Raw genomic sequence first — 10,899 nt, 5'->3', positions numbered from 1 at the left:
ATTTGAATTGAGTACTTCATTCCTACTTATCATGTTGACCGGTTGTTCAGTTCAACTGGACAACTTCCGGTTTTGGATTTGTCACTTGCTTCTTCTAGTCGGTTTGATTACTTGACCGGTTGTAATTCTTGACCGATTGACCGTTTCTGCACAATAAGTTTATTTTTTTAAGTTTTTATTTAACCGGTCATTTTTATCTAACAATTTCTCCCTTTTTGATTATTTTATTTAAAATATTCTAAACCATGCGTCCGGTGAATGTTTAAGGAGTTTGTTGTTTTGATAAATGTTTTTAGAAAAGACTTTGAAAAATTTTGTGAAAAATTTTTGAAAACAAGTTTTATCTTTGAAAAATTTTGTGAAAAATTTTATCTACCAATTTCTCCCTTTTGATTATTTTATTTAAAATATTCAAAATCATGCAAGAAGTGAGAAGTAGACCGGTTTTCCAAAAATACTTATATATAGATAATTATAAAGTAGAGTAGTCATAGAATAAATTAAAGTAGACATAAGTAAGATAGGTGGAATTTTATTCCCTCTTCTCATCATTCTCGTTGTCGTCCCTGTATATGATCTCCCGGATTTAGTTAGACATCAGCCCTCTCCCTGGAGTGCACGGATCGTAGCCTGGCCTGGAAGAGGATGCTCGATTGCCTGACCGACCGGTTGCCGGTGCACGCCGTGTTGAAAGAAGTGCTTGATGGGCCGGAGATCTTTGAGGCAGGGAACTTGGAGAAACTGCGCGAAGAGGCTTTACATTGATCAGAATAACCCGCGTTCGTTTCTGCAGCGGAGGAACATTTTCCTCATCTTCATCGGAGTCCGATTGTTCTAAGTTAACATGTGATACACCCGTCAGTTCAGCAAAGTCGTCCATCACCGATTGAGCTCTTTTGGCCGCTTCCCTTTCGGCTTGTTTTCTCTTCTTTGTCTTGGCTCGGGTTGTGTGGATAGCCGAAGTAGAGGATGGAACTGCATTCTGTGTCGGCTCGTCATTTTCTTCTTCAGGAACCTGTCGGGCCATTGCCGCATCCGATTGTTCCCTTTCCTTCAAAATTCTTAGTCTTTCATTCTCTTCTTCCTGAATCTTCAGGGCTGCTATTTCATTTTCCTTGATTCTTACTTCGTCGGCGGCCATCTTAGCCGCGATGAGTTCTTCAAGCTGTGCCGAAACTGCTTTTAAAGAGGAGTCGGTTTGAGCATTTCCTTCTTCAATGGTTTCAATCCGTTGATTCACAGAGTCAATCATCCGGTGCGATGATTCTGTGTATTCTTCCATCTTAGCCTTCCATGGTGCAATGGTGTCTCGGAAGAATTCCTCGAAGCATGCCTTGATCATTTCTTTAGATATGGCAGACTCTGCCGGAGGATCATTGCGGGGAGGATCGTTGCGGGGAGGATCATTTTGACTAGACACCAAATTATCCGTCTCAATATCATTGTGTTGTCGGTCAGGGGACTTACTTGAAGAAGTCCTAGCCGGGGACTTTGGTGGAGAGGTGGCGCTGACTTCCTTTCTTGAAGATTGGCCGGCGTCAGGCTCCGATCTTTCTTCATCACGAAGATTTGACCGAGAGGGGTGGGGAGTTTCATTTTCCTGATCAGTCTCTGATTCCAGCCGGGTCATTGTTTCTTCCATTTCCCGAGCTGATTTCTATAGTGCCTTTAGAATCATCTGATCAATGATAGTCATGTCATCTTGTGGTTGTTGTTGTATGCGAAGAATGGACTTGGTGAACTCTATTAACCTGGCGTGAGACTCCACAAGCGGTCCTCTCTTAAGAGAAACCGCAACTTGACTTGTCTTCGCCAACTCAAATACCGAATTCTCAAGTTTCATTAGTGTTTCCCACTTCAGATGGGCAGGGCAATTTGGGATCATATCGGCAAATTTGATTTCCGCTCTCATAGATGCCCATTCATAAAAGATGTTGCTTCGTTCAAGCACCTTCATAGTGAGTTGTCTTATGACTTTGGGAAAAAAAGTATCCCCCAAATCCTTTAGTACGTCCTCTGCTGTTTCCGATTGTTCGGCCGGACCGGTTTCGTTTTCAGCATTCACCTCTGGATGGTCTTCATCATCATCCGCATAATCAACTAGTTTCTCCTTCCCTTTGCTGCTTTCCATGTCAGCATTGTTTGACCGATCTTCCTTGGTTTCATGATCGGGGGATGTAAAGGTATTGACCGGATGGTCGAAGTTATTCTTGGAACGGCTAGAGATGCTAGCCGTGGAGACAGTCGGGTTTGAGACATTGGCTTGAACATTCATCGAGCCAGATGCCCGAGGAACCGATCTTGTTCTTTCTCTTCCGGTTTCTTCTACTACCGGAGCTTTCTTCTTCTTGGGTTGAGTCTTCTTTGCCGGAGCCTTCGGCTGCCTAACTACCGAGACTTTTGTTTTGCTGGGTTTCGTGAAGTGGATGAATTTGATTATCTTGCTGCCTGGGAGGAAGATCCCTGGACCGGTCTGAACATTGAGATGAATGAGTAGTTTTCCTAGGGGGATGGCATATCCCTGAGACCGGTTAGAATTCGGCTCCACCATCTCGCATAGGTTGGAAAAGATCACCTCGGCCCAGTTGATCTTTTCTCCTTTGATGATTGCGGTTAATATTTCAATCTTGAGGTTGGTGAGGCTATCAAAGTTTCCTCCCCTTGCTTGAATTGACTTTGAAATGATGTCGCATAGCGGCCTGTACTCTGGTTTTAGGTCTCCTTTCCTGCCGGAAACTACTATCGGTTCATCGATGCATGATATGTCATGACAAACCGCTAGGATTTCATCTGCATCTCCACCTTCGGTGAAATCACAGCCCTCTGTCGGTAACTGGAAAACTTCAGCAAGTAAGTCATTTGTAATCTCAAAGGTTTGTCCCCCGACCGTTGTAGAGATAGTTTCATCATTGAAAGTGGATTTTGTGAAGAACTCCGTCACCGCATTTTGGTAGATAACGAACGGTCCGTTCAGGAAGTGTTCCAGACCCGAAGTAGTGATTAGCCCTAAGACGTATCGAGCTTCCTCCGAACCGTTGTTTCGAATTTCTTCGAAATCAACTTGGATAATGTGGACGAAGAGAGCAGAGTCGCGACCAATTTTATAACTTAGAAATTTGATCGAAAACTTAGATGTTTTTTAGAGTGTTTGCAAGAGAGAGAAAGCAACAAGCGTGAAAAGAAAATTTGATGTGTGATTATGTATTTATAGGCCGCTTGGGGGCGCGTCTTAGAATGCGAACCGACGCATTGAAAGATGTGAGCTGTCACATCAATGAAAAGGCGCCAAAGTTTCCCTCCAAAATTATTGGCGGTAACTTTGAGCGGTAAGATTTTGAGGATAGGTTTAAAATTTGACCGACAAAGATTTATAAAAGAAGAAGTACATTAACATAATATTATTAAAACTGATGAAAGATCGGTTGGAACAACATGAGCGATTTTATAAATAAACCTTTTAGGAAAGAACCTAGTCAAAGAACCTAAGAACCATCCTAGCCATTTTGTCTTCCACCGACTCCGTGGTGAGAACATTGGTCAGGTTCACCGGTGATTCCGGTCCAAGTTCAGGGGCGGTTGATCGAATGATTCGGCTCAGCTGGGGAGCGTAGCCGAGCTTCTTCTTAGTTTCAACCATTGTTTTTAGGTTTTCAAAGATGACCGAGGCCCAATTAATAGGAGTGTTGCTTACGATGTAAGTCATTATATCAAAAGTCTTTTTGGAGTAGTTTTGATTCGGAACTTGACACGGAATGGATCTGGTGACAATGTCATGGAGTATTTGGATGTGGGGGGCAAGATAGGCTTTGATGCCGTTGTTTTGAACCGGGGTGGCAGACATGGAGAACAGTTCAGCATATTCATCAAGGGTCCCATTTACCCGAGGTGGGAAATCCGAAAATCCTTCAGTTGGCAGGTTGAACATTTCAGCAATTGTCTCTTCTGAGATCTGAATGATAATGTTATCGTTTATGATGGAAACGATGAGATCTTCGAGCATGGAAGCATTGGCGAAAAACTCCAATACTTCAGGAAGTAGAATGGGTTCGGATTCTTCTAGGAATCCTCGGAGACCGGTGTCAACGAGTGAATCGAACACGATCTTTTTTGTTTCAATGTCATCGGAAGAAAGCATTGATTCAAAGTTAACACAGAGAAAGTTTTGGAGTGTTGGGTGAGACATTTTCAGGACGTGCTTAGAGAGAAGAAGGTTGAGTTCTTTGAGATCTTGCAAGATGTATTGTGATGTTTGAAGGATGGTGTGAAGCTCCTTAAATAGGATGTAGAAGAGGGAAGGATAACATAAGAGCATTTATTGTAGGATATTGTCATTTATGAGATGTCTTTTTGATGCTTTTAAGGTATGAGGAATATTTATGTTTTCAAAGCAGTTTTTCTTGGAAAGTGGTGATTTTGATTTGTCCGAGGTAGAGAATCTAGTTAGAAAAAAACTAAATTTAATGTTTTGTGGTTTCCATACGATCAGATTTTAATATGCCAAAAATGGATAGAATGAAAGTAGGAAATATATTAAACCGATGTGAGGTACCACAAGAGGTCAAGAGAGACACACAAAAGATAAACATAATTAAAATATACAACCGGTGCATGCAACAAAACGACCGGTTGTCCGAAAAGATGGTTCCTTATGGGCTAGAGGAAGAGCCGCCTCTCTACTTCTTCTTCCAAGTTTTCTCAAAGCGGTCGAAGAATGAGTCGGCCGAATCTCCACTCATGATTTGAAGTGGGCTTAATCATACGCCCAGACAGAGAGGAACACCGAGATCAAAAAGGAGAGTGTTGATTTGGGGAATAAAGCCGGTGTGACGAGTGGAAATCATCCAGATTAGGTTGTCAAAAAGAAACCTTGACCAGTTGACCGGAACTTCATTGGTGATGGCGGTCATGATGTTAAAGGACTTGGTACAAAAAACATTTGTAACATCCTTCCCAAGGATGGATTTACCAACGATATTGTTGAGCAACTGATATTCAGCCCTCAACGAGGATCTTGCCCCGTGATCATCAATAGGAAGAGGAGAGCGAGAAAAATGCTGAAACATTTCAGTTTTCTGTTCAGCCGATGGAGTTAGATTGGTGAGGCCTTCTCTTGGAAGGTCATAACACCGAGCGAAATCTTTCTCGGTGAACTCGAAGACGGTATCTCTTACCTTGGACTGGATAAGAGTGTCGAAAAAGGGAGTACCACGGAAAACTCTTGCGTTACGGAAGAATTCCATAACGGTATCGGGAAATATGATATGTCGGTCATCCATAAAATTTCTTAGACCGAAGTTCTCAATTGATTTGATCATTTTGTAGATCTCAAAATGGTTTGTTCCCAGGGAGGAATCAAACTCAATCTGAAGGACGTTTTAGAAGAAGATGTGAGACATTTTTCTCAAGTAGGATGAAAGATTTTAGAGAGGAGTTGAGTGTGTTAGATGTGTGATTATGTGTTGATGTGCATCTAACTTATATATTAGGCAGTTGATGGTGTTAACTAGTGGATAATGCACGTTGTATCCTATTAACCGTTGGATAAAATATCTTTCCAAGATATGGGGTGGTTGCTACCCTATGAATGTAAGTCATAGCCTAGACGGTGAGAGATATCATATCTTCACGTCTTTTGAGGTATGACTGCTTTGTTTTGAAAATTAATCTTTTCAGAACAGATATGTCCAAACACAATCATTTATTCAAAATTTTGTTAGAAAACCAAATATTCCAAAGTAGAGTATATCTAAACCGGTTGGTTTTCAGTTATTAGTTCCGATGCAGTTATTTGGTAAGGTACTAAATAACTGGTCGGTTTACTGCAACAGATAAGCAATGCGGTTTTTCAATAAGTATAGTGGTAATTTAATTATCCGACATTAAAAAGAACTGATGGTTTTGTGTGTCCGAGCCGATATTTCTTTTTAAAGACGTAAAATTTTGGTTTAAGAAATAAGTTGATTTATATCGGCAAGACCAAGAATATTTCTGAAGAAGGAAAACTTAGCTTCCTGTAGAGGCTTTGTGAATATGTCGGCTACTTGTTGATCGGTTGATACATATTCCAACCGAATGTGCTTCTGCTGTACATGTTCTCGGATGAAATGGTGTCTTATATCGATATGCTTAGTTTTTGAGTGTAGAACCGAATTGTATGTGATTGCTATGGTACTTGTGTTGTCACAGAATATTGGAGATTCTTCGGTGGTGACACCAAAATCTCTTAGCTGCTGTTGAATCCATAAAAGTTGAGCACAACAACTTCCGGCTGCTAGGTATTCAGCTTCTACGGTTGACGTAGCGGCCGATCTCCTAAGAATTAACATGTTCCACTAGTACTTTTCTATTAACTTTACATCCTGCATAGTCTGCATCAGAGTAACTGGTTAGGTTAAAACTTGAGTCCTTTGGATACCACAATCCGACTTCAGATGTTCCCTTTAGGTATTTTAGGATTCGTTTGGCGGCTGTGTAGTGAGATTGTTTTGGATTGGCCTGGAATCTTCCACACACTCTGACCGCAAATAATATATCCGGTCGACGTGCTGTCAGGTAGAGAAGTGAACCGATTATTCCACGATAGGTTGTCAGGTCTACTCCCTGACCGTCATCATCTTTATCCAGCTTGATTGATGAACTCATTAGAGTGGAGGCAGGAGAACATGTTTCCATCCCAAATTTCTTAAGTAGCTCCTTTGTGTATTTAGATTGATTAATGAATGTTCCTCCTTCGAGTTGTTGAACCTGAAGACCTAGGAAGAAGCTCAATTCTCCCATCATACTTATTTCAAACTTATTAGTCATTAGTGTTGAGAATTTTTCACATAACTTATAGTCAGTCGAACCGAAAATTATGTCATCCACATATATTTGAACAAGTAAAATATGTTCCTTTTTCTCGAATTTGAATAGAGTTTTATCTACTTAATCTATAGTGAAGTTATGCCCGATCAGGAAGTTTATTAAAGTGTCATACCAGGTTCTAGGAGCTTGTTTTAAACCGTAAAGAGCATTGTTTAGTCTATACACATGATTGATCATGTCAACATTTTTAAAACCGGGTGGTTGTTCAACATATACTTCTTCTCGTAATTCACCACTTAAGAATGCACTTTTAACATCCATTTGAAATACTTTAAAATTTTTAAAGCAGCAAACGCTAAAAAAATTCTAATGGCTTCAATTCTAACTACAAGAGAAAATGATTCTTCAAAATCAATGCCTTCTTCCTGTTTGTATCCTTGTGCCACTAGTCTAGCTTTGTTCCTCGTAACCAAACCGTCTTCATTGAGTTTATTTCTGAATACCCATCTTGTTCTAATAACCGGTTGATCTTTCGGTCTAGGAACTAGATACTAGCTATTATTACTCTCAAACTGGTTTAACTCTTCTTGCATTGCTAAAATCCAATCCGGATCCACCAATGCTTCATCCACCTTTTTCGGCTCAATTTGGGATATAAAAGCGGAGTTTTCATATTGTTCCAGTATTTGTTGCCTAGTTCGGATGGGTAGTGAAGGGCTACCTATAACAAGCTCAAGAGGATGATTTTTGTTACTTTTCACTGTCAGAATGGATATTTTGGTTTTCCAATCTATTGTGTAGATCAAAGGATGATGCGGTGTTACTTTCTACCGATTCATCAAATACAATATGAAGAGATTCTTCTACAGTTAAAGTTCTGGTATTATAAACTCTATATGCCTTACTAACTGCAGAATATCCTAGCATTATCCCAACATCAACTTTTACATCAAAAGCATTTAAGTAGGTTTTCCCATTCATATGACTATAGCATTTACAACCGAAAATCCTAATATACCGAATATTAGGAACTCTATCAAAATATACTTCGTATGGTGTTTTATTGCGGTGCTTGTTAATCATAGATCGGTTTTGTGTATAACATGCAGTGCTGATAGCTTCGGCCCAGAATTTTTGAGCAATACCTGAATCGGATATCATAGACCTCGCGACTTCCTTGAGAGTTCGGTTTCTTCTCTCAGCCAGGCCATTCTGTTGAGGAGTTCTAGCACTAGACAACACGTGTCTAATGCCGGATTCCTTAAGAAATGCATTCAAATGACTATTTGTAAATTCGGTTCCTCTATCACTTCTAATGGTATTTATACGTGTTGATTTCTCATTTTGTAAACGTTTAAGCAGTGTAATTAAATTAGATACAGTGCCACTTTTGGATGCCAAAAATATAATCCATGTATATCTAGAGTAGTCATCAATAACAACTAAGGTGTGATGCATACCGCCTAGGCTAGTGACCCTAATCGGTCCAAATAAGTCCATGTGAAGAAGTTCTAGACATCGGTTAGATTGAATATTTGCCTTGCTCTTAAAGGATGACTTAGTCTGTTTACCCATTTGACAGGCTGAACATACTTTCTCTTTATTGAATCTTATGTCAGGAATTCCTTCAAATAACTTTTTAGTGCAAATGTAATTTATAGTTTTGAAATTTAGATGGTTTAATCTTTATGCCATAGCCAGTTTTGATCATTTCTATCTACCATACACACAAGATATTCAATTTCATTTTTCCAGTCTACCTTGTAGATATTTCCTAGCCTATTTCCGGTTAGTAGAGTATTACCTTGAGAATCTTTAACTAAGCATGCATGTTTATGAAATTCTACAGTATATCCGACGTCACACATTTGATTGATACTTAACATATTAAAGTGTAGGTTTTCAACAAGAAGTACATTGTTAATTGTTAAATTACCATGGACAATCTTACCCTTGCCCACAGTTGTCACCGAAAACTATCATTGAACCGACTTCTATTTTAATATCGGTCAGAAGGTTGATATTTCCAGTCATATGTCTGTAGCAACCGCTGTCCAGATACCACTCAGAGTTTCCTAGCCGCTTCTCCATAACCTGTAAAATATATATATATATTTACAACTATTTGGTACCCACATTTACTTGGGTCCGTGGTTGATTAGTCTCTTGGGTATCGATACTTTGATTATTCGCATAATTTTCCCGGATATGGTTTTGATGGTTTTATACGCACTTGGTTTGGTGTGTTTCTGTCTACTTATTGTTACACTATGGTGTTGAGGTGAGATTTGATCGGTGTAGTGTGGGTTCCTATCATGTAGTTGAGTAGTTTTTGTTTTAGAAAGAAACCATCTGGTTGTATCGGTTGGACCTACATAGGTTAGCTCTTTAGCTAGTTTTGAATCATGAGATGACTCGGCATAGGTTGAAGAACTCTTGACAAAGCTTATGAATGGAAGCTTGTCTTTAGTGAGATTCAATCATTTGGAAGTTTTGTGTTGGGTGGGTTTGTTAATATTATAACCGAGACCAAATTTACACTTACATGGTCTTCTATAGCTTGCCATTTTACTAACTGCTTCACCGGATCTTTTCCATGCTGCCATTAAGTACTTAGTTCGTTCATCTTCTTCTTCGGTCAACTCTTGAACTGACTCCTTGAGTTTTTCATTCTCAGAGGATAGTTCAGGTGTTACTTCGATTTCTATGATCTCATCGGGTTGAACTCTATCGGTTTCAAGGTTGGGCCAGGTTAGTGCTATGGGATCGGTTCTAATGTTAAGCCGGGTTAGTACTATGGTTGATAAATGTCTATACTCTACTACCATGTCATTTAATGTAGTAACTACGTCTTCTCTAGTAAATTCTTCACAAGAAAAATCAAATACCTGTTCTTCATTTGCCATGATGCAAGAGATTTCATCATCGCTATCACTGTGAGCCCATAGACTTCCTCCATCATCGGCTATCATCGCTTTCTGAATTTCTTTTCCTTCACCGGTTTGTGAATAATTTCTTTGATTCTGATCATTCGGTTTCCGGTCATCTCTTCGTGGCTTTATGCATTCCCACCTATAATGTCCCAAACCATCACTGTTATAACACCTAACATTAGATTTATCACCGTAGTTATAGTTGTAGTTGTTTGTCGGTTGGTTTTTCTTCATGAATCTGCCGAACTTCTTTGCGAGCATTGCCATTGCATCCTCAGAGAATTGTTCAGCTGATTTGATTGGTACGACAGTTGCTGGTACTATGGATGTAACTAGTGCCCTAGTAGCGGTTGATGATGATGCTTCATTTTCAATCCTAGATCTCATTTCGAACTCATATGCCTTCATATCTTCAAATACGTCATGTAACTTCATTTTGTCTAGGCAGTTTGATTCTCTCATCACCATTGTCTTTATATCCCATGCACTAGGGAGAGATCTTAGAACTTTGATGATTGTTTCCTTGTTATCATATTTCTTTCCAAGAACGGACAATTCATTTACCACATTTGTGAAGCGGTCACTAAACTCCTTCATGGTTTCACCTGGCCTCATCTTAATGTTCTCAAATTTCTGGGTAGCCACCATTATCTTATTTTCCTTGGTTCTTTCATTTCCCTCATGAAGTTGAATCACCGTTTCCAATGCCTCCTTTGCAGTTTTGCATTCTCTAACCTTACTGAAAGTATTTCTATCTAGAGATTTGAAGATGTGACTTCTGCAGTGATTATCTAGATTGTTTCTCCTTTTATCATCAGCTGTCCATTCCTTTCTGTCTTTCTCAATTTTGATAGGTCCATCAGACAGAATGAATGTCATCTCATCATCCATAGTGACCAGGTGCATATGCATGCATACTTTCCAGTTGGCGAAGTCTTCTCCTTCTAGCATTGGAGGTTTCTCGCCGAAAGTCATGCTTGTTTGCTCCGTGTTACTTGAGTATTGAGACTAACTGCTTTGATACCACTTGTTAGGATCTAGATCGCCGATGGCGGACCGGGGTCCGGCTAAGGGAGATTCTCTAACAACACTCAACGGTTGGCGCTAATCCGGTTAGGAATTAACACCGGTTTCAATACTACACAAACTGTCACAAACTCTT

The 10,899-nt window shown here is 39.8% G+C and overlaps 1 protein-coding gene across 1 annotated transcript; it reads right to left on the bottom strand.

Moving 5' to 3' along the window:
• Window positions 1–586: 586 nt before the first annotated feature.
• On the bottom strand, window positions 587–1,642 carry LOC124917407. Its single transcript, XM_047457856.1, has one exon. It carries the CDS (start codon window positions 1,640–1,642, stop codon window positions 587–589), a length of 1,056 nt encoding a protein of 351 aa, XP_047313812.1.
• Between the last annotated feature and the right edge of the window lie 9,257 nt (window positions 1,643–10,899).

Source organism: Impatiens glandulifera, unplaced genomic scaffold (assembly GCF_907164915.1).
Source record: "Impatiens glandulifera unplaced genomic scaffold, dImpGla2.1, whole genome shotgun sequence".
NCBI lineage: Eukaryota > Viridiplantae > Streptophyta > Magnoliopsida > Ericales > Balsaminaceae > Impatiens > Impatiens glandulifera.
The sequence above is the reverse complement of the archived record's forward strand: the minus strand, read 5'-3'. Positions and strand labels throughout refer to the sequence as shown.

Bases quoted from the DNA above. Each gene is read 5' to 3' on its own strand.
- LOC124917407 (XM_047457856.1), bottom strand. From the start codon at position 1,642: ATGGAAGAAACAATGACCCGGCTGGAATCAGAGACTGATCAGGAAAAT.